We start from the raw sequence: 23,311 nt of genomic DNA on the forward strand, positions 1-23,311 counted from the left end.
CTCTCAAGTTCCCATAGGTAACCTGGTATGGTCTGAGTTCTGCAGACTGTGGCTGACTTATCATCAGAGTGCTACCCAGGAATTACAAAGCATTACATCAAGGAGAGAGAATAGTTGAGGAACTGATCTGAAATTTTAAAAATATCAGCTGAAAGTTAGACATTGAACTTGTATTCTTGTGAATTATTTATTTCTTTTGTGCCCCTGGAAAATTACTGTCTCGCTGTCTTGGTTTCCCCACTCCAGAAAATGGGGTCCATGCTGCTATTTTCTGTTCTTTGTGTCTCTTCCTATAAGTTTTCCTGTGAGATTTCCAGGCCAAGAACCATCTGTTATTATGTATAGGCACATTGGCTAGTACAGCTAGTCCTGAACAGAGCAGGAGCTTTTAAAAAGCAGTTGTAACACAAACAATGAGTAATTCCTTCCATCAGAACAGGGCTGCTCACAACTGTGTTGGAAGATGGTAGCACTGCTGCCTCCAAGGTTGCACTGGAGAGGCTTTAGGGCACAAAATGGAAGGGGAAGGTCTCTCGCATTTGATGCTAAGAATCAAATGAAAATGATCTCTGGGGTTTGCAGCAGACATGCGAATTTTGTCTTTCAAGCCATCTCCATCTTCTGTTGAAGTGAATGGTCCAAAATTGGTTCAGCTTGGGAAGTCTCAGTAGAATTTCAGAGCATTTTTTTCTGCTTTGCGAAGTGTAAAGCTCCAATACCTGGACTGCTTTGCAAATGTAGAATTTAATCTCAAAAAAAAAATCAGAGGAAAAGGTGATTTGTAATTATTCTTGTTTTTACTGGGGAAAAATCCGCCAAAATACCTGCAGATGAAAAATAATGTCTTGCAATCTCGTAGTGACTTTTACTGGAGGCCCTTCACATATTTTGCTAATCTGAATTAATAAAATCCTGAAATATCTTTTGCAGCCTAGTGTGTTCTTTAACAGTTGTTTAACAGGTGAATTAATAAATAGATGATATTCTGGGTGCCTTGGAAGGCATTGGAAAAGTATCAGTAGGACCATCTTACCTTTCAAACTTAAAGCATCTAATAATGAAATTAACAGTTATACTGCATGTTCTGATGTCTTGTGGGGTTAGTTGCTTTTCAGTTGTTAAATTTTTTCTTTTTCCAGCTTGTCAAGTAACATAAATATCCCTTATGGCACCCAGATAATGGGACAAGGTGGATATTTTATCTTTGTTCCTGTTTTGTGACCAGTTTGTATTTGGTATCTCAATTATCTTCAAGGTTTCACCATCCACTCTAATTTACACTTAACTCAGGTGTGTGGCTACCCAAGTTCAGCATATTGGCAATGGCAGACAGGTACACAAACTTTCTGAGCAGGACACTTATCATTAGAATCACTTAAACACCAACCAGAAGCACCAAGATCAGTGAAAATACTGTCTTAGGCTGGTAAATGTGCCACGTGTGCTGCCCACAGCAGAGAACCTGCAGAGAGCTGGTGCAGAACCTTTGGGGTGCCAGGGAGGAGGAGTGGTAGGAAGGTGTGGGAGTGGAACAGAGAGAAGCAAAGTGCCTGAGGGGATGGAGGGTGAGGAGGAGACAGTGTAACAACTTGCACAGACTTGTGTGCTTCCGGAAAACTGCCAACACTGGAGTGTGGAATATAATTTTAGGTCTGTTAACAAAACTTTGAAAGACACAGGACTTCAGACTGGTAGTTCGGAGGTTGGTTGACTTTAAAATAAACAGAAAAGTAGATGGATTTTTTTTTTTTTTTAGTCAGACAAGAGTAAGTTTACATAATAAAATAAACTATTGTTTGAGAAGTTGCTGCTACTGTTGCAAAACTGTTTGATTTTGGAAGGAGTTTCACCTCATGTGCACTTTTTATAGGCCTTGCAATTGAAAATTTGACTACTGTTGCCTGGATCAGATTAATTCATTTGCTGAACAAACCTTTACGGCCATCCTCTTTCATGTACAGAACTATGGACTCACAGACTTGGCTCAGTTAAAAGTATGAGAACCTTGTCAGAATGGACAGTAAGTGATCTATTCTGCCATCAGCCAGGAGAAGACAGGCTGGAAGTCTAGGTGAAGTGCACAGTGCTAAGGGGAGAGATGGTTAGGCTAAATACTATAAAGACTTTGCAGCTTTTCCGGGTTCTTGAGTTTGGCTTGTGATAAAAATTAAAAGGTGAGGGGAGTTTAGTGTGTGTGTTTAAAGGAGGTTAGTTTGGCTTGATTATTTTTTTGGTGATATGTGGAAAGTACAAAAGCATTTTCAGGTTACACAGACAGGTTACAGACTCCCTTGAAGTCTGTGTAAGGCCTTTGATACTGGCTCTATTTGTACATGAAATTGCTGCAGCTCATGTGGAACACAAAGAGAAAACGTCTCACTCAACAAGTGACTTCTGTTCTGGATTGGTTTGTGAAATGTAAGCTGAAGGAAGCCTCTTGCCTGCTCTTTAACACTGACCTGGTTTTGTATTTAGAAGCTTTCTGAAGCACCTTTCTACAGGCAGACCCCAGGTTTCAAGGCAAAATTCTTCCCCAGTTAAAGTTTTTACGGTGGCAACAGCACCACCATCTTATGTAACTTTTCTCTGTAATAGAGACAGAAGGGTTAGTTTAGGGGTGATCAACTGGACCTTGAGTTGCTGCAGGAGTAGAAAATTGTGTTCTGCAGCAGCTGATGTTGATTTCCAAGTGGCCTATTGCATGAAACTGAGCAACATAAACCAAGGCAGAGCTAACAAATCAGGAAACACACATGTCACAAGTGGTTTGCTAGAGTTAGGAGGGAGTATGAGCTGCAAAGAAAACATATGAAGCAAGCCAAGGCAAGCTAGCCCTTTTGGTATCATGCACAAGGTCACCTATCACCACAGGTTTCACTTTGACACTTAAGCATTTGTCTTTGGATGAGAACTTCTGTGAAGAATCTCTTGGACTGATACGAAGTTGTTCTCACAGTAACAGTAGTGTTAAAGTGTTTGTAGCTTTGATCAGCATTGCAGGAGGTGCTTGTCTCGTATCCTGTTTTGTATGACAATATTGTACTGCTTTTATCGTGTTACTTCTTGCTGATGGCTTGTAGGAACAAGTATTTTGTCCAGCTCCCTACTGCAACCATCAGTGTTTGATATGACTGGTGCTAAAATGCCCTGAAAATAAAAGTCACCTGAAGTACTATGATGATGTGAAGAGAGAGAGGCACTTATCCTTCCTTAGCTTCCAAAATTGCTGTGCTGCAAATGTTGTTTTAGATCATTTTTATGCACTACAGAGGAAGCTCAGGTGCCTTGCTTGGATGAGGCAGTAGGCTTTCCAATGCCTGAAGGTCAGCCAGACAAATTCTAAGGTGAATGGTGGAATTTACATAATTTTATTTGTTCACAGTTAATGTATGTTCTGTTTCTTGACAAGGGCATAGCTCATCCTTATGAGGAGAAAGGTGCTTGATGTTTGCCTGAGGCTGGCTCTGCGTTCTGGATTAGGTGGCACCCTCAAAAAGAGAGAGGGACCATCTCATTGCTGACAGCAGCAGAGCATGGAGAACTGCAGAAGGAAGAAGCTTCATGAGTGCAGGGTGGGGAAGGCAGAGGTGGGGAGACCAAGTCAACACAAAGCCTTTAGAAAGGGATGAATGAGGAATGTCAAGAAGAGCAAGGAGAAGGGGCACAGCCAGGGTTCAGCTAGAATAGGAAAACAGTTTATGAGAGTGTGGAGGGATCCGTGCAGTCTGTTACAGCCCAAGAGGTCCTCTGAATGCTGCTGATCTGAAAGCAAAACTAAAAGAAGGAACCTGCCTGCTGAGCAGAGAGGGTGTGGCTAGAGAAGGTTTGATCAAACTCCTTTTTTTATTCTGCTTCATTCAAGAGGGACAGTAAATTTTCAAAATTCCTTCATTCTAGTTCATGTTTAAGAAGAACAAAATCTTAGGCTGTAAAGGTTCCTTTGTGTAGTTTTGATTCATTCAATGGCCTTTCTAGATAACCAATTAAATATTCGGACAGTGCTTAAAAAAATTGGCCACATTTTCTTGAAATCTGCAGTTTTGGCTGGTATACATGTTACTATTCTACTTAACTTCCATCCAGCCCATGAAAAAAGTGCAGCCTTTTGTAGGAAAAGCAGTTAATGAGCTTTGCTTATGAATATGTTTATGATGTTTTCAGTTTGATTTTGACATATTACTGGCATTGTTAACATTTTTGTTTCCTTTCACTTGTGTAGAAGTAGAAACATTTTAGAAATGTGCTAAGTACTTCATGCAGGCATTGTTGCATTGGACACAATTACATGATGAAGAGAAACATGAAATATATGCATCTGTATCTCACACAGGAGAAGGATCTTCAAAGGGCTATCTGTAGATCAAAGCCCAGCTGTAAAGGGTGATCAAATAACCTGCTGAATAAGACTAGAGGCTGAAGCCTTTTGGTACAGAAGCCCTGGTTTGTTTTGCCATAGACAGTGTCTTCTTGTGGGAGGTCCCAGTTTTGTGTCATCCCCGTTTGCACATGCACACGAAGATCCAGCACACACACATCAGTCTCCTCTCATGCATATGGCAGAGCTGTAGCAGCTCTTAACTCATCATCCTACTCTCAACTCCTTTCAAAAAAAATCTGAAAATCATTGCACAAAACACATACTCCAGAAACTAGTCTCAGCCAAAAACTTAGGAAAAAGGTTTAAAAGGGGATGGTGGGGCATGGGGGAACCAACTCAAAGCCCATTGTTTGTATATCCCTGTTAAGACAGATGAAGCTCTATAAATAAAATTATTGGTAAACTTCCTGTCATGGACGAGTGTGTATTAATACTTGCTATGAGCAATAAGTTCCATAATGAACTCTCTTCTTCCCTGAAACATTCCCAAGATTTCCAGCTATACATACACAAGGACACAATATGTGAGCTGTACAGGTCTTTGTATCTCCATCATTTACAGAGACCTTGTTTCTTCATGATTCCTCGATGATGTAATAAGAAAGCAGTGGAATAGTTAAACTTCAAAATTGACAATTATTGTACTTTTTTGGCTGTGTAAATGTAAGCAGAGACAGTCTCATGCTGTTTGTTAACTAATGGCAAGAAAAGTTTCTTTAGATTCTTATTACTCAGGTCTTAACAGTGTAAAGTGCTGAAGGACCTACCTTTGAGCAGTTCTGACCCAGTGCAATTCCAGACAGAACAGAATGCATCCCTCTTTGTGCAAGAGTTTCAGGAGGGCACTAGAATGTGTAACAACCTGCATTGAAAAATGTAAGGAAGAACAGGAGATTGCACAGTGCAACAGCAGGAGCTTTTGCCCACATTAGGAAGAAAGAGTGAGTCCACAGGAAGAAACAGTGTCTTTTGTCTTCAAGTTCTGAAGTAGAAATGCCAGCTTAGGACAAATGCTAAGTTAAGAGACCATAGCTGCTCTTAAAAACAGAGAGAAGAGAAGAGAAGAGAAGAGAAGAGAAGAGAAGAGAAGAGAAGAGAAGAGAAGAGAAGAGAAGAGAAGAGAAGAGAAGAGAAGAGAAGAGAAGAGAAGAGAAGAGAAGAGAAGAGAAGAGAAGAGAAGAGAAGAGAAGAGAAGAGAAGAGGAGTGAGTTTGATGAATAAGATGAGTCAAGGAAAATCTTGTGGAATTTTCATAAGAAACAGCATTTCTGGACCTGTTGGAGGACAGAACAGTTTTAGCAAAAGAGTTTTTGATGGATAGGAAGTAAACAGAATATAATACCAAGCTTTAGCTTTTTGGACTTGAGCTGTCCCTAAATTGTTTCCAAAGGTTTCATAGCCATGATCATTTTTTCTAGTATTCCCAAACTTTCATTAAAATGATTGGAAGCTCCAGTGCTATTGCTGGCTTCCTGACAGCTAGTTGTTACTGCAATCAACAGTTGCTTGAAGGAAGGCTTGATTAAAGTGTCACATTGTTGTAGTGAACTGGCATGTGACTTTGGTTTCTCCAGCAGACTTCCTTATCTCAAGCCTTTAATGAGGACCATTTAGAAGAGGGGTTTTTTCTCCTTGGAGCTTTTTTTTTTTTTAAAGCAGAACTCTTGAACTTTCCTCTTAAGCAAAATTCATTTGATGTTGAGTGTGTCTTATTCTAATGTCCTTGACATTCATATCAAAAGATCTTTCATAACCTGTGCTGTACACACACGAACAATGAGGAACTGAAACTTTTCCTCATATCATGTTTTGGGTTATACACACTCCAAGCATTAAAGCAGTTTAATTGTCTTCCAGGTGGGTAGCAGACCATAATAATCGTTAATTGTTATGATAGGAAAATATATAGGACTTGCTGAGTTAAAGTCCAATTGTCTTAGTTTGGTAACGATGCATAAACAATGGAGGAAGCTGGAAAGTGGACAGAGGGTGTTGTTTGTCAGATAATGCTCTTGTGAGGTCTTTTGGAACTAGCTTAAAACATTCACTGCCATCCCAGAAGATGGACTGATTTTCATTTGTACCTGTGCAAGGTTTTCCAGGTCAGCTAAGAGCAACTGATTAAGTCAATTCGAACCCATTTGACACTGAGAGTTAGAACATGCTTGTACGATCCAGTTTGATGACTCCTTTGTGGGAACAGTAACCTTCAGCTGTGACACTGAAACAAACACCTGGGAGTGGCACAGTGAAACTGCACTGGCCACTTCCAAAGTGATTGCACCCTAATGTACCCAGTGCCTATTCAGAAAGAGCCTGATGAAGGCTTTGTTGGCAAGGAAAGAGTTCTTTATTCAGTAACTGTAGTGTGAGCTTGTCATCCACCCGTCCCCTCACAGGCACTTGTGGGAGAACATCCAAAGGGTTTTAAGGAGGGAAAACTGGATTAATTTCACTGTGCGTGAGATAGATCTTGGAGAAGAGCCTCCAGGGTGTTGGGAAGAGGGGCCGAGGGTGTGGGTGGCATAGGAAAGGGGTTAAAAGACAGCAGTGCAAGGTGATAGTGCAGAGAAGTACAGCAGGACTTCATTGTGGCTTGAAAGAAAGAGTATGGTGGAGGGGAGAGCCAATGAAGGCAGTCGTCCGGGGTATGAGGGAAATACCACAGTTAAAATGTAGGGGAGAATGTTTTCTCAGGACCTGAGTATCTGCTGTAGTAAAAAGGCCTCTGAGAGGCCTAAGAGGTATTTGGCATTGTAAATGAAGAAGAGGATTGAAATGTTAATTTCAAAGAACAAAGAAAGATATAGATTCTGGACTGGTCCTTAGAGGGGATCAGATGTTGACACTAGTCACAGTGTCAAAGGAGACTGAGAGGAGATTCAGCAGCTGGACTTCACAAATGTCATATTCTGAAGCAAGTAGCTCCGTGCTAAGGAAAGCAATCTGCAAGACAGCACATTTGTGTCTGCTTACAGACAGCACATCCAGTGCTTGAGAGCTGCAAAGGTCTTAACATGAGCTAACTGTGTTAGTGCAAGTACCAGTAAGGTGTTTCTGCAATGAGAAGGGTCCTGTATGTGACCCAACATGGCTTGATTGGCCCAATTTCAAGCAGGTATTCCTAGCCATGGTTGTGTTTTTTTCAGCAGCTGTCTATGTGTGTAGTACAGATTGGAATTTCTCTTTTTATAGAATCATAGAATGGTTTGGGTTGGAAGGGATCTTCAGGATCGAATAGTTCCAAACCCTCTTGCCATAGCCAGAGACACCTTCCGCTAGACCAGGTTACACAGAGCCCCATTTAACCTGTCCTCGAACAGCTCCAAGGATGGGGCATCCACAGCTTCTCTATACAACTCATCTCAGTGTCTCGCCACTCTCGAAGTGAAGAATTTCTTTGTAGTATTTTTCTAAACCTGCTCTCTTTCAGTTTAAAGCCATTCACCTTTGCCCTATCATTGCCTGTCCTGGTAAGGTCACTCTCCAGCTTTGCTATAGCCTCCTTTAGGTACCAGAAGGCTGCTCTGAGGTTCTCTTGGAAACTTCCCGGGTTGAACAACCTCAGCTCTCTCAGCCTGTCATCACAGGAAAGGTGCTTCATTCATGGCCTTCCTCTGGACTCACTCCAACAGGTCCACGATCTTCTTACGTTGGGGGCCCCAGAGCTGGATGCAGAATGCCAGGTGGGGTCTCACCAGAGTGGTGCGGGGCGGAGAATCCCCTCCCTCACCCTGCTGGCCATGCTGCTTTTGATGCAGCCTAGGATACGATTGGCATGTTGCTGGGTCGTGTTAACCTTCTTGTCCACCAACACCCCCAGGTCCTTCTCCTGAAGGCTGCTTTCAATCTAGTGTACAGTGTACTACACATATTTTAATATACTACTCATATTTTAATAGCATAATAATATTTTACTTTATAAGGTTATCTTGCATCCATGATACAAATGAACAGTGTGGTTCACAAAGGTCTTCTGGTTTGTTTGTGTTCAATAGGTATTAGCCCGTCACCTCCGACCTGGAACTCTGCGTGCTGTTTTTGGGAAGGACAAGATTCAGAATGCTGTTCACTGCACAGACCTGCCTGAAGATGGACTTTTAGAGGTAAGGCTTGCTAGGCAAACATGTTCTCACAGGAAGTTGTAAAGTGAAATGCTTCTCTTGACACTCTTTTAAGCTAGTAAGTGTTTTCTTTGTGGAGTAGCTGTGTTCTAGACCAGACTAGACACAAAAAGAGAAAGTTTGTTAAGGGTGTTTGACTCAGTTAATTCTGATACTGTAAAAAAATTCATCCATGCAGTTTTCTTGAATTAATACAGTACAATGAAGTATTCAATGGAATGAAACTCAAGAGTCTTCTCTTTGTCTGAATGTGTCCTTGGGTCTGAACATCAGTACCTCACACTGCTTCTGCAGCGATACTTTCTTAGCCCTTTCTTGGGTGACCACCCTGACTCCTGAACTAAATTGTGTCTACAGTGAACTTGTGTGGAGCTTGGAATATTACAGGCAGTAGGGATTCAAATCCTCCAGATAGGGCCTAGGTTTATTTGTAGACAGTCATACTTACGTACATCAGTTAATATTTCCTGTTTCTATATTAACTTACTAATTATTATCTGATTTTGGCTTTATATGCCAAAATTTAAAGTCCAATAAAATGAGAAAATGATAAATTGCAGGACTTTGTAAAGACAGAAGTACTCATTATGAAAACCAGAACAAGCTCATTCACTTAATTCTGTGCCTCAAAACTAAGGTCCGTGGCAGGGGGTTGAAATGGTGTGTAATCTTGGATGGATCTCTGTGTCAATGGAGATGCTTTTCAAGTGCATGCACAGCTTATTTTTTGCTGCCTGTATGTATTTGTGAGTGCTTTGCTGTCAGGTACAGCAGAACCATTGAGCAGCAAGTGCTGTCCTACTTAGATAATTTTACATTGCCAAAATGGTGGTTTCATGGGGGAGTGAGGAAGATCGAACTTCATCTTCCTCCATGAAATAACCTGTGGGTTAAAGTGCTTTTGCTAGGAAATCCCATCTAGTTTAAGGCACAGACTAGTGAAATTCAACACTGAGGATGGCAACCAGTATAAACAAAGTTGCAGCTTTTTTACCATTTTCAAGATATCATTAAAAGTTAACAATTTTGAGTTTTTCCATTAGGGTTTATACAAGCAAACAGGTATTTTTTCACCACATGCCTGAAGTTCCTCATCCATGGCTTTCCAGTGGCAGCAGAACAAAAGAACCGCCTGTAAGGGAAAAATTAAACAAGCCAACACTCAAAGAACATTTTAGTACTCCATCAGAATTTTCCATTGTCTGTTGCCTTTACATTGGTGCAAAGCAGGTTTTGCTGGTTGTTTAAATTGTGTTCAGAGCCACTATAAGTGAGGCAAGAGTTGCTTCTCCAAAACAAAAACTGAGCCTGGCATTCTTTCTCAAGGGTCTCCATTACATGTGTTTGTCTTTCAAATCCTGCAGCTCAGTCATAACCAAAGTTGTTGATCTGGTATTACTCTGACTACACACCTTGCAGTTCCTGGTGCAGTCTGATCATTTTAACAGTAGCTTATTGATTGTATTTTTTTGGGAAAGGAATCTAAGATAGTTTTTTACCATAGGCATAATTGTGTGCAGAATATTGCTGTTCATCAATCTGTAGTTTCTTCTATAACAGCCCAGGTTAAGCCTGCATTTGTAAAGGACGTCACTATATGTTGTTTAGTGAGTAAATAAAGCAGTGAATGTTTTGAATTGAGAACAGTGAGTTTGTACAAAGGAAGCCTTGGCTGCGTCTGTTGGTGGGTGTGAGGAGTATTTACACTGTTAATGCTGAAGCAGCTTATTAGACGTCCCTGCCACAGTCCTGACTCCTGCTGTGGCTGCATGTCCTGTGTGCACACAGGGTGTGTGCAGGGCCTGCAGTGCATCCTGGAGGAAATATGGAGGGACTGCTGCTCTTGACACTGTGTATGGAAAGCTGAATAGGTTGGTTTGTGTCTTAATTGGTTTTGTGACTTTTGAACTTCCAGAACCAAATGGACATGGAAAGGGGAGATCCCTGGTTGACCAAGTATTCTGTGATGGGCCTTAAAATGCATAGTGTTTATGGAAGCACAACAGAAGCATGTTCCCTTGTAGAAGGGTACACACTGGTGCCTTCTTGGGAACTTTGGTACCTTTAGTGCAAGACACTGTTTATCTTAAGATTCCTCCACCTTTCTCTTCAGTTTTCATCACCCAGTTTCAGATCTAGCTGAAATTTGAAGAATTTGCAATAGCAACTGCTGTCTCATTGTCCACAAACGGAGACTTCTTAGAGGAGATGAGCTAGGTAATTGAGAATTAGATAAAATGCTTCCTGAAGTTAATAGCCAAAATCTAGGTGGCTTTGGTGTTTTACACTTAATTGACTGTCACTGGGAAGGGCAAGGTTGTAACCTTTCTCCCAAAAATCATGACTAAGGAGTACTTGGTGAAAGGAGACAGAACACTGTCTTGGGAACAACAAGGAGTAATTAACTAAATAAGAGTCAGCTTGTGCACCTAGTTTAGAACACTATACTTTAATCATGTAGTACAGCAATTTTTCAGTGTTTTTCTCTTAGAACTCCTTTCCATGGATCTGAAAAAAGGAAAGTTCACTTTTCATCTTAAAACCCCCTCAAACAAACAAACCAGCCTCAAAAGCAAATATGAGCACTTGCTCCCACCGGTACGACCCTTAACTCCTGTCTTTGTTCTACAAACGACTTCACATTTTAGGCAGTGACTAAAGAATATCAGAATTAATGAATAACTCACTTTTGCTCGAGAAAGGAGGGGAGATGCAGTTGAATCTTAAATGTAGCTGGTCACAGTAGTAAAATCAGTGTATTTTCATTTGCAGAACTTTAAGTGCTCTTTTTTATTCCTAGCTTAGTGATACAGGAATGTGAATATTGCCCTTATCTCTTAGATGAGTTGTTTGACTTACTAGGTCAGGCACTTACTTATTTACTTCATAGACTTGTGTGTCCTCTTATCAGTACAAAATATATTTTTACAAGTGACAATGAGAAGACACAAATAGCTCAGAACAGTCTGTTTTCTCAGCCTTGTCATCAGTTTCTCATTTTAATGAGAAGAGGAAAAAAAGGAGGAAGAGTAGAGAAGGGAGACTGATAGCAGTGGAGTATTTGTGAGATGATGCAGTTTCATTACTGAAGGTTCAACCAGCAGCTGATTGTTGTGTTGTACGTTCATTCAGAGCAGGCAGTTGCATTTGTTTCCCACATCCAAAGCAGGTACAGCTCTACCTCTCGTCAGGTTTTTTACCTGTTTTGTATAAAGCAGGTACTATTTGGGGAAAGCAATTACAGTACTCACCTGCTTTCATGTTCCTTGTGAGTCAGGTAGGGCCAGGACTGGAACATGCATATTTTATATGCCAAGGAACTGCTCTGTTTCACAGACTAGGGATGTGTCATCTACATGTGATGAAAGATGATTCTGTTTCTCAACTCACCGTCTTTGACCTGAGGAACGTTTCTGATAAATATCTTGATGAAATAGAAGCTGGCAAACTGTTGGATCTGATGAATCATCATTCTCTAGACAAAAGAAGTTTCCTTAAAATTGATCATTCCTGGAATAGTTCTTAATCAAAGTAGTGATACACGTATTGCAGCTACCAGACTTCACAGTTTGTGTCCCTCTTTAAAGAAGTGAAGGCAAATTAAAAATCAATCATAAAGGCCTTATTCACATCACTGAAACTACAGTGAGTAAAATTTCCCACAGGAGGTGGTGCTGTACGCACACCTCACTTCCCTGGGTCTCAAGTGGCTCAGTACCTTTCAGATTATGCAGGAAACCACGTAATTAAAAAACTGGTAGCCCAGAACTGCAGTTATAACAAAACCAGAATTTCTGGGGTTTGGGACACTCTGCCTGTAACTTGTTGCTCATACTGTGCAGTTCAAGCTTTTTGATTTTGGTTTTTTGTGTGTGTGAGCAGTTCCATAAGGGCATTTGCAATGCAGAAAATCACTCTGGGGATACAGAATGCACACATCTGGAGTGACCTAAAAGGTCTCTCCATTGCAGTGCAGCCTGCTGAGCCACCCAGGCTGGCTTTGTGTTCCTGTGCCACGGTGTTGGGGCAATCAATCAGTCTCACGAAGTTTCTTTGCATAGTTACCAATTCCTTAATAGTCATACATGTGTTTGTGTGTACTTAGACACAGGAGAAGATGCTGCCCTCAGTGAGACATGCATGAGAAAGGATTTGCTGTGAGACAGATAAAATTGAGTTCTGCGTGAAACAGCCTTTTCCCTGTTGCCGAGGGTGATGCTGTTATTAGGTGACTAATCCTTGTTCAATATCGTGACAATTGCTGCGGGTGTGTGCTTACCCGTGCCTTTGTGTGCCTGCTAGGCTACGAGTGGAACTGCAGAGGGGGGTGACCTCTCAAGCCACTTTTCATGGGAGTGGGGGATGTGCCAGCTGCCTTCCCAATCTTGTGTCCCCACGGGCGCTCTCAGCTGGCGCTGCGTGTACCACCGCATGGCCGCCGGGTGCGTCAGGCTCCTCCTTGGGCATCGGCACCGTGTCAGTTTTCAGCGTCACGGGCAGCTCTCCAGACAGGCAGGAGCGAGGACCTGCTCGAGTATCGTTTTCTGGCCTTTTCCCTTGCCTCAGAGCTATTTGTGGCACTCACAGACATGAAAATAACCTATCAAAGGGGGATGACTTTGCTGTTATCAAAGAGTGGGTTTCATCTATCTCCCGAGAGAGCTGTCATGACGGTTGTTTTTTTCCCTATCACTTCTTTGAATTTCAGCTGTACAGTGGTGTTCAAGTGTAGTGCTGGGGACTGGCTGAATGTACAACAAACTGCTGGAGGCTCTTTGTTCCTTTGCTCAGCCTTGCACCAGTGAGACTGGCTTACTGCTCCTAGGGCATTAAAGCAAACAAGTAATATCACCCAGGGACAGATCAGCTACAGTGATCTGCAGGACAGAGACTCCCACAGCTCTGGCACTGGAAGTTCAGCCGCCTGGATCCAGCCTTGGGGAGATGTGAGGTGATGTTGTACAGCGAGCAGTGACAGGATGGTCCAGTTCAGCAGAAAGAAGTGTTTTGTCCAGGCTGGTGCTGTGGACAATGAAAACTGTGATAGTTTTCCTCAGACTTGGAGACTTGGTATAAGCTGAATGCTCTGCTGAGTGTTAAGAGCTGTACTGGTCCTAAGCTTTTGGTGCAGTGTGTATTCCACCTGCTAGAGGCCAGCTGTCCTTGGTCTGGCATTCCAGATCATGCCAGGAGAAGCATGTCTTATTTTTCCTTTCCCTTTCCATTTTTTCAGGAGGGCTGAGGGCAGGGTGGTATTTTAGGAAGCTGTTCAGGGTGGACAGAGGAGCAGTTGCTTTGGAGGGGGGAATGCAACGCATGTTTCCATAACCACTTCCTGTTACTGAAGCACTCTGCTGGCTGCCACCTTGCCCTTTCCTGTGTGTTGCCTCCTTGGCTGCCCACTGCCATTGTCTGGAAATGGAAGTGTGATGCAAGGTGCTCACTATCATCCACCATGGAAATGCTTCTGTACCACTAATGAGCTGATCCGTGGGCTGAGGTTAAAGTGCAACATTTTAGGATGGAAGACATCAGAAGGATGTAGCTCTGTTAAACTAGTCCTTTTTGTTGCATCGAGGTATAGTCCAAGCAATTTAATAAAGCATGTCAATGAGTAACTCTCAGAAGCATCAATGGAATTTGTGTGTGTCACACTTGGAACAAAGGTCTCCTCCATTGCTTGTTACAGATTAACTTGTCTGGTATTATGCAAGCTGCCTCTGCCAGCCGACAACTAACTCTCCTCATTCACAGAGCAGCCCAGCTTGTAAAACATTACACAGCAGAAGTGCATAGCATGGCAATGAACCTTTCACTGAGGGCATTTCAGCCCTCTGCATTTCCCTCAGGAGTCTTTAAAATATTTTAATAAAGAAGCCATTGTTTCACTCAGTCATAGGGCAATTTTGCAATGAAGTCTTTTATTAGAGGCCCACACTGAGCTGCATAATCCAGGGTAAAATGCTTTTCACTGTTTCCAGTGAAAAGTAATAAAAATTGAGTGGTTTGAGTGAGGTTGGCTTTCGCAGTTTTTTCTCCCAAGTTTTCATCCAAGCAGTAGCTATTTTTGTCTGTCAGTTGGAAATTTCAGTCTCTCCTGGTACAAGATGATTTCTAGAGAGGTCTGTCAGATAATGGTTGTTATGATTCAAGTACTTTTCCATTTAAACTTTCTGAGATCTTTTATCTAACAGCTGTAGGAACAGGTTGGAAAGAATCTGGAGTGTAAGAAAACTTAATCTTACTTGGTGGTGGTTTTGCATACCAGAACATGTTAGCCAGCACTGGAATGTTGTCTCACGATGTTTCCTGGTGCTTTATATATACTTGTACAGAGAATTAAGTGATCCTTTTGCCTAGGCCTATCTGAAGGAAATGAAGAATTAAAAATAACATTAATAGATGGATAGATATTGGAGATGTTGGTGATTTCTCTTTTAAAGATTATTGTGTTATTAGGTCACGTGCAGCCTCATTTTGAGCATAGGTTGTATAATTATTATACTTGTGGGCTAGACAGGCAACCTAAACCAGGAACTTGTTTAAACAGAGTTGTGAAATAGTTCACCTCTTGTGCTTCCACTTCTGGGTAAAATCCGAGGTCCAGTTACGCCTTGCTCTGCCAAGTCTGTAAGTGCCAGAGAGAAGAAGTTAATGAGTGTGAACCAAGCAGCTGCCAAAGCTCTTTAAGTTTCACCTGATCCTGAAGGTAATCTATGTGATGAACAGGGCTTGGCTTTTCGCACATGTTTGTGTTGTGCTGAGCAAAGTAATTTTGTGGAGGGGAGGTCAAGGTGGAGGGAAGGCGTGACACTTCTTGATAACTCATCTGAGGCCCAGTTTGTGTCTTTGAGACTGCTGCCTTCTTTCTTTCCCTCAGCATGTTCTCATTTTTTAACCAAAAAGCCCAGGTCCTTTTTCCATTTCTCCTTTTCCTTGAGCTGAAGCAGAGCAACTCAGCTGCACCATGGGCAAACTACAGCAAAGAGGACAAAAAAGCTCAGGGGAGCAGCTTATACAGCAAGAGCAGTAAGGGCATGCTGTAGTTGTACAGCCACATAGAAGCTCAGAATATCCTTCATTTCTGGAGCAAGGGGCCCTGCACCTTATTTGGGGGGTAAGAGAAACACTGTTGTTCTATAACAAATATGCTCTGAGATGCCCATAAATTTTTATGTGGTTTCCTGTTATTGACCTCAGCATTGCACCTCCCACCTCTCTCTCAGAGATCAAATAGACAAATTATTATCTCTGCTGGTGCTTCCTGTGTAGGGTTTACCCCTTGTCATCTCACTGCAGCTTCCTTCACTGACTACCATCAACCAACAGTAATTAAGAGGAGAATTTAAGTCAGCTATTTTCATACATGTGTTGAAATACATATGGAACATGGGAGGAAAAACTCAAAGCCAAACATGTTAATATGGATAGAAAACTGTGAAAAAGGTTTCCTGTCTGTCATAGATGCTAATACCATGGCATATATTGACACTAGAGTTAGTCAAGCTCTAGAAACTAATTCTTCTTTTGTAATTAATAATAGCTAATGATTCAAAGCATAGTCTCATGCCACTACTGGTTTTGTGCTGTCGTAGCGCTGGCCTTAGACCCTGTGTTGATCCTGTGCTAGCAGCTGTGCAAACACAAAACAGGATGGCAGTGGTCACCTGAAAGGATGTTAGCTGTAGTCTAGGGCTCCTTGAAGTCACCCAGCATCTTCTGGTTTCAGTAAGAGCTGCATTCTTCCTCTTTGTCTTTAAGTGCACTGGCACATAGGCAGGAATGATACATCTACGACTATTCCTGAGATACACTGACATATGTCAGCAAGTCTCTGAGCAAGAGGCATAATACCAGACAAGTTAATTCTCTCTGAAGTATTCAGAATTGGTAAGTGGGCAAGTTTCCTTCTAGATTGGTGCCAGTTACTGCTGTTCTGATGGGGAGACACAGTGTGCCAAGACTATCCGGCCACAAACTGGAACTGTGGGCTTCCTCAGGTAGCTGCCTTAGTCCAGCCATTGAATAGTAACTAAATCTCTGAGGTGTCCTGCCATGGCACTACATGGTTCAGCACTCAGTGGCAGTGTTGAAATCACTGAAAGCTGATGAGACTTGAAACAAACTCTTGGCCTTTTAATACTGACCTATTCCACAGGGAAATGGAGCTTTCTAGGTTCAGTGACATCTCTCAGAAGGTACTTTGAGCACTGTGCTTGGGGAATTTATGCCATTAGTTTGGTGGGATGGTACGTTTCCTGTCAGCACACTGAGGCACAATCTGAGTAGGGGCTAGGGGCTTGTGGTGGTGCATGCAAGGCCCCTGCTGGTGGTGCCTTCCATTGGTAATTTCTTTCAGGATATTTTGTTGCTGTCTCATCTTCATAATTTCAGCACTCATACCATGTGTACCCTATTGGGTCTCGTGCACAAGTAATAATCTGTTGAACATCACGGTTGCTCAGGAAGGACTTTAAAGGATGGGTGCCTTCTACTTTTTTGCTTCTTTGCTGCTTCCATCCTCACTTGAATCTATGATGTGGTTGGAAGACATGTTCTTGTCTCTGTGCGATCACTTCCTCCTGTCTTGGCCATAACCTGGTAGCTCGTGAGGACCATGACTGTCAGTGCTTTGTGAGCAGGCTAGAGAGACTGCTCAGCATTGGCAATGCCTCTGGCTTGTACAAACACATGCAAGCCTGGCTTTACTTAGACACTGCAGATATCTATGAGCAGCAGGGCCCTTCCCAGTGTTTTTATCCAGAGCCTGGGATGTGTTTGCACTGACACCTGTGGTGCACTTATGGTGTCTTGCCTCACCTTAGCTTGCTGCTTCAAGGGCATCCTACAAGACCTCCACAGCAACTCCTGACTGTGAGGCAGGGAGCAAGGTAAGCGTGAAGTGCAGAGGCAGTGATCTTGATCACTCAATGAGCTGCTTGGGATCCTCAGGAAAGCAGTACTTGCTGTCATGTTGGAGTTTGTCACTTCTGATGGGAGATGGGATCTTACACTTTATTTCGTTCCAGTGGCTTTACCAAGCCATTGGTGTGTTCTGATGGTGACCAAAGATGTTACTAGATAAGAAGTAGAACTCCAGGTGGGAGAGTTCTGAACTAATATGTTCAGCTCCAGCTACAGAGCAGTTGGTTTATGATGGGGACTGAGGAGATTCAATGAACTTGTACCTTCTTGTTAAGTCTCCAGGTATCTATGCTTCAGAAGTCAGTGAGCTGAGTCAGCACAGTAGTTACACATGATTTAAAAACAACATCTTTTTGTTCTAAAGTAGTTTTGGAGTTCACCTATTTTTCTTAGAGTAAATAGCATAAAACTCACTTTCTTGGTATTTGTGATTGTGATATAATGAACTACTGTCTTGTCCTCTCATTTCCATCCTGTTTGGAATTCACATTTTTCTAATCTTTTATTTTATTGTTATTAGCTATTTGGAAATTGCTAATTTCCAAATAGCTTCCCTTGCCCTTCTCTTCCACTGTATTTTCAGAGTTGAACATAACCCCTACACAATTTTTGAGGTGACAATGTTAACAGCACACAACATAGTGTAGTGTTTATGTAATAAACACTGTAGTGTTTATGTAATAAAACCTTCCATTGCAAGATTGGTTTTTTTGGTGCATAGGGGTTTTTATCCCAGCTCTACTTAAGAAATTATTGTGGATATTTGAAGTGCATGTGTACAAATTGTTCTGTCTTGGGCTGCCTGATTGGCTTTATTTCTTACATTGTGTGATACTTGGGAGAGAGGCTTTTTTTTTAACAAACTAAATCCTCTTCAGATTTGTGGGGGAAAATACACAGAACACATACAATACAGTAAATAAGTAGACTATCTTCTTGACAACCAGTCTTCTTTCTGGAGTGCTTGTGGCTGAAAGGATGGTATGAATCCATGGGGGTTTCCATGTGTTAATCTAATGATTTAGTCATGTGAATCAGCTGAGTGAACTGTAGCTGAAGTGTGGTATAGGTGTCAGGTGTTAGCAAGTGTACTTCTTAACAGCATTGGTGAGCTCATGCAGATGTACAAACCAACGTTAATGGGCAAAAAAAGCTTTTTGTTTCCTACTTGTGACCTCAAACTGAGCTAACATGTACAAATTTATCAGACCTTAATATTTAGGGAAAGTGTACCAATGCTGAAACTTTGGGTCAGCAAAGACTCTGGATCATGTGCCTGACCAAGGAGATAGAGTGTTTTAGTGGTTTTGGGGAGAGGGCTGTGTGGAAGGCACCAAAATTCCTGACAGCCTCTAAATGGATACAGGGATGGAAAAGGCTTCCATCTCCCAGCTGCCGGTTTTGGTTCTGCAGAGATGAGGAAGGACTGAAAATTACTTTCACCTTTCTGGTGATGGATGAGAAGTGAATCTGTGAACTCAGCCCTTTTCTTGATAGTGTGTCACCTTGTCAGCCTCCTGGTTTCTGCCATGAAGGAGACTAACAGGCTCTCTTACCAAAAACTGCCAGCCCAGAGGAACAAGGGGAATGAGAGTTGAGGTACTATTTCCGTGCTGGGATTTCTTTGAGGCTGCAGTTCTACCTGTGCGGAGTGCTGCTACAGCCCAAGGTGTGCCTGGGTCTGGCCTGTAGACAAAAGCTCTAACTCCAAAGCTGCTCAGCAGGCACCTCTCATCAGCACTGCTGTTTGCATTGTTTTCTGGACAGAAAGAGAGTTAAATTTTAAGTGCCTGTAATTCTTACACTTGGAATATTCAGCACACTTTGTGCCTGTGCAGGGCCCTGTGTTAATACCAAGATGTTTTGCTCTCCCTTGGAAAACTGGCTGTCTCACTTGATTTGCTTCCCCCTTTATAATTTTGCCTGGCCTTTCCGTGCTCTTAGGGCACACATTGTTCAGATGATACTTGCTTGTGCTCAGCCAGGGCATTTGACTGGATTTTGTTATTGCATGCTGTATTAGCTCCTGAAACATTGTGGTAACGTGTGGAAGTGCTCAGAGAGAGCCGCCAACTTCATTAACGTGAGTTTTGCTGGGAGTGAGTGTGACTGAAGCAAAACTTCATGGAACTGAAGCAGCTCTCAGCTCCTCCTCAGTGAAGCAGTTTATGGGGTCAGAGCCAGAAGGTCATGGTTATTCACCCGTTGTTACTTCCTGAGCATTATTGCTACTTGTCCCTGAACAGGAGCTAGAGAGGGCATAGCTGCATGCTGCAAAGCAGATAGGTGGTTCCTGGGATCTGCAAGGGGAGTATTGATGTTAAATTAGATCCTGTCTCACCCCTGGGAAGCAGTGAGCACACCTGAATGTTAGCATCATTGGAAAGGCATTTGGGTGTCATCTGTGAAATGTGTTGGTTGGTTTCAGATAAGCTCCTGGTGTGGATTTGTGCTCTGTCACCCTTGCATCCTGTAGACATCAGAGGTGTGCTTGGCTCAGAGAGGCTGACCTGGAACTTGGTCAAATGTGAGACTTGTTCACATGTTTTGTACTGGCACAGCTCTCCTTTCTGTGGTTTGGACTATGCTCAAACCTTGGGAAAGGGAAGAACTATATTTCCTAAAATACAGGGTATTTTGGAGTATCTAACCCCCATCTGGATGCTTGATGCAAGTTATCACCAAGTCCCCTTGGATCCCCTTGGAAAAGGACCTAGTGCTTTTAGAATGGGGGTTCTTCAAGGTGTCTTCATCTGGGGCCTCATAGGATGGGGGCATCCCACATCTCTTGGTAGTGCTGAAATCTTGGTTCTTCTGAAGTCTTGATTGACCTGTGGTCATGGGATGGATGAATAAGTTCTGGTGGTTCTTATCCAGCTCTTACCCAGTTCTTATCCACTGCTGTGCTCCCTAGGGTGAGGTTCTTAGAAGGATCCTTTCTGCATACCACAGATCTGCCAGCTCTTAACTGGTTTTACTGGGAGCTGGGTGGCAGCTGACCCATATAAAGATAATTATACTTAAAGAGAACATACAAGCACCTGGTTTTGCACAGTATATGAAATGTATTGCTTGTTCTGATGTCTGAGCCTTGCCAATACAGTCTGTGTGGGTCTTGAACAATCCACTAAAAGCTAATTGAGGAGGAAGAGGTTTTGCACAGGTTTTAAGTAAACTGAGGATGTGCAGTCCAGCCTGGGAAAATTGGTTGCACAAAATCAAGGGGCCTTTGGAGACTAAAAAAGTACAAATCCTTTTGTTGCTAGTGTCAAGTGAGCAGGCATTGGGCAAGGCCAGCATTCACCTGTCACCTGTGCTGCAGGGGTGGATCAGTACTTAAATCCCAGGGGCGACCATGCAGCTCCAGCTGAGGCAGCCCAGGTTGGGGGGAGTTGACTCAGCTCTATTAAACCTGCTCCATGGCAGGGAAACAGGCCTGTGGTGGCAGCAGTTTAATCAGCACCCCAGGCTGAGGATGGACATGGAGTAATTACCTAGGAAGAAGCAGATTCCACTGCACTTGGCCATTTTCTTTGCTCTTGGCACAGCTCCCCACCCATGCCGAGGGTTGTGCCTGGCCTGTGCTGGACACCTGCCCTTGGCCAAGCTGGGAACACAAGTCCAGAAGTGCCAGTGCTTAGAGCTGTAAAATTGATAGGTGGTGTGTGCTAGTGCAAGTGTTTGTGCAGACACAGCCTTAAAGGCTTGTGTTCTTAAATATATGTACATGTCTCTCTCTCTGCTTTTTATTTTACTAGTGCTTTTGTGTGTCTCTCTTATTAAATGCAGGTGTCCCATATAACAAGAAGGGAGATAAATTCACTTTAATGGCTACAATTATACTTAACTATGCTGAGTCAATCTGGCAGAAAGAACAGCATGTTCAGACTGGCAATTTAAAATGTAATGTCCTATTATGCAGTAAGGAAAGCGATGCCTTCCTGAGGAGAGTGGATAGAGCACAGATTAAAATAAGGAATCTTGAAGGCATGGTTTAATTAGGATTAAACCATGGAGTTGGTGAGATGTCACACCTTGAGGCCCTTGCCCTGCCTGTAGTCCTTCTGCCCCCAGGGCTGTTGACCAGTCCCAGCCCAGATGAGGCTGTGTCAGTGCCACTTATGAAAGGTTGTTTTGATGTCAAGGCTGTTGTGTATCCAAAGCACTGGTGCCACTGGGTGAGTGGGGTGCCCAGCTATGAGTCTACACCTGCTTGGGGTGGGATGAGGTTTCCTTGGACTTTGGTAGTTTGGGAATTTTTTTTTACCATACTGCAGTCTTCTAGTGCTGTATCACTAGGTCTGACAAATTACCGTAGGATTTCTAATGGGGGAAGGGGATGTGTCTGACCAGGTGCACTTAATGCCTTTTTGGGGCATGGGGGGTGTGGTCCTTTGGTAGCAGAGTTGTCCTGAAGCCTGGAAGCAGGTGGGACTTTTCAGTGGGCAGCTGCAGGGCATGTAGCTAGGATAGCTAGTGCCCTTCCTGTCTGGTTAATTAGTGATCTGAGCAGCCATTCTGTTTTCACTGATGTGGGAAGAGAAAGTGATTGGGGTGGGGATGTTGGTTAAAACATTAGGGTGAATTGCCTAATTTCATATGCAATTCCTAAGAGTATGTTACACGAGCCCTTTTGGACATTTGCTCACTGAAGCAAACACAAGCACCTTTAAGTTTTCCACAGTGGTTGTCCCAACCCTGGAGTAAGCCAGACTCTAGTCCATGCTTAGACTTTGCACTCAGATAGAGAATTAAAAGTCAGTAAAGTACCTAACTGTTGTATTGCACTAAATAGTTATTTAGTTGTTTGCACTGGGTGTTGAAAAAAAATGTTATTGGGTCACATGGATGGTATATTCCCCCCCACATGGTTTCTCCCTCACATAACCCCCTGGTTTCTGTATGCCCTGGTGGTCTGTCCCACGGGTGGTCCCTCCCCTTGCCCCTCCCCAATGTTATCCCATTGGCCGCAGTCCTCTTTTCCCTCCCCCATCACCTGGGGCATAAAACCCTACGGCAGGTGTGGGTCTGGCTCTTTGCTACCTGGGTAGTCGCTGCCACCAGAAGTGTGCTGTCTCAAGCTAATAAACTGGATTCTCGTCTCCACGTGCAAAGAGTGCTTCTCATATTTTATCATCACGTTGGGTGCCACCTGCAATAAATCCATGGTTCTCTGGGCTAATATAAATCCAGATCCGGCTTGCTCAGGGCTAAAGCCCACACGGAATTGCATAGACGGAAGATAAAAGACAAGAAGCACTCTTTGCCACGTGGAGACGAGTATCCAGTTTATTAGCTTGAGACAGCACACTTCTGGTGGCAGCGACCACCCAGGTAGCAAAGAGGGTGTGGCCCTTACCTGCAGTGGGTTTTATACCCAGGGGAAAGGGGGCGGGGAAAAAAGGACTGTGGGCAATGGGATGCCATTAGGGCAGGGCGAGGGGAGGGGCCACCCATGGCACAGGCCATTAAGGGAGGGGGGGGTATGGGGACAACCCATGTGATGAGAAAGGGGGAATAAACGGTCCATGTCACCTGACATACCCAGCAAAATTTTCCCATCACCAGGGTAAAAACACCAACTAAATAAGCTATTTGGTGCACTACAACACCTAACCATGAGTTGGGTCTTATACAAATAAAATTGGGAAATTTTTTTTGTTTGTTGGTTGGTTTGGGGCTTTTTGTTGTTGTTCTGATTTTTTTTTTAATTGTCACAAACTGTTCACCCAGGAACTGAATTGTAGGGGCAGTTGATCCTACCAAACCTTGAGCCATGCAGTAACATGGCCACCCAAAATGGTAGCAGTAGGAACCTATCAATTGCTTGGAGCCAAAAGGGTTCAGCTTTCCTGCAGTTTTTTGCAGGTGGGGTTTCCACTAG

General features: G+C 43.0%; 1 protein-coding gene across 3 annotated transcripts in view; it reads left to right on the top strand.

Annotated features, from left to right (window-relative positions):
• Positions 1-23,311, top strand: part of NME7 (NME/NM23 family member 7) — an 88,536-nt gene that overhangs the window by 64,177 nt on the left and 1,048 nt on the right. For all 3 annotated transcript variants that reach the window (XM_036398223.2, XM_036398145.2, XM_036398065.1), the window contains one exon: positions 8,377-8,484. In XM_036398223.2, the coding sequence (XP_036254116.1) occupies positions 8,377-8,484 (108 nt within the window). The remainder of the gene's footprint in view (positions 1-8,376; positions 8,485-23,311) is intronic.

This window comes from Molothrus ater, chromosome 2 (assembly GCF_012460135.2).
Source record: "Molothrus ater isolate BHLD 08-10-18 breed brown headed cowbird chromosome 2, BPBGC_Mater_1.1, whole genome shotgun sequence".
Classification (NCBI taxonomy): domain Eukaryota; kingdom Metazoa; phylum Chordata; class Aves; order Passeriformes; family Icteridae; genus Molothrus; species Molothrus ater.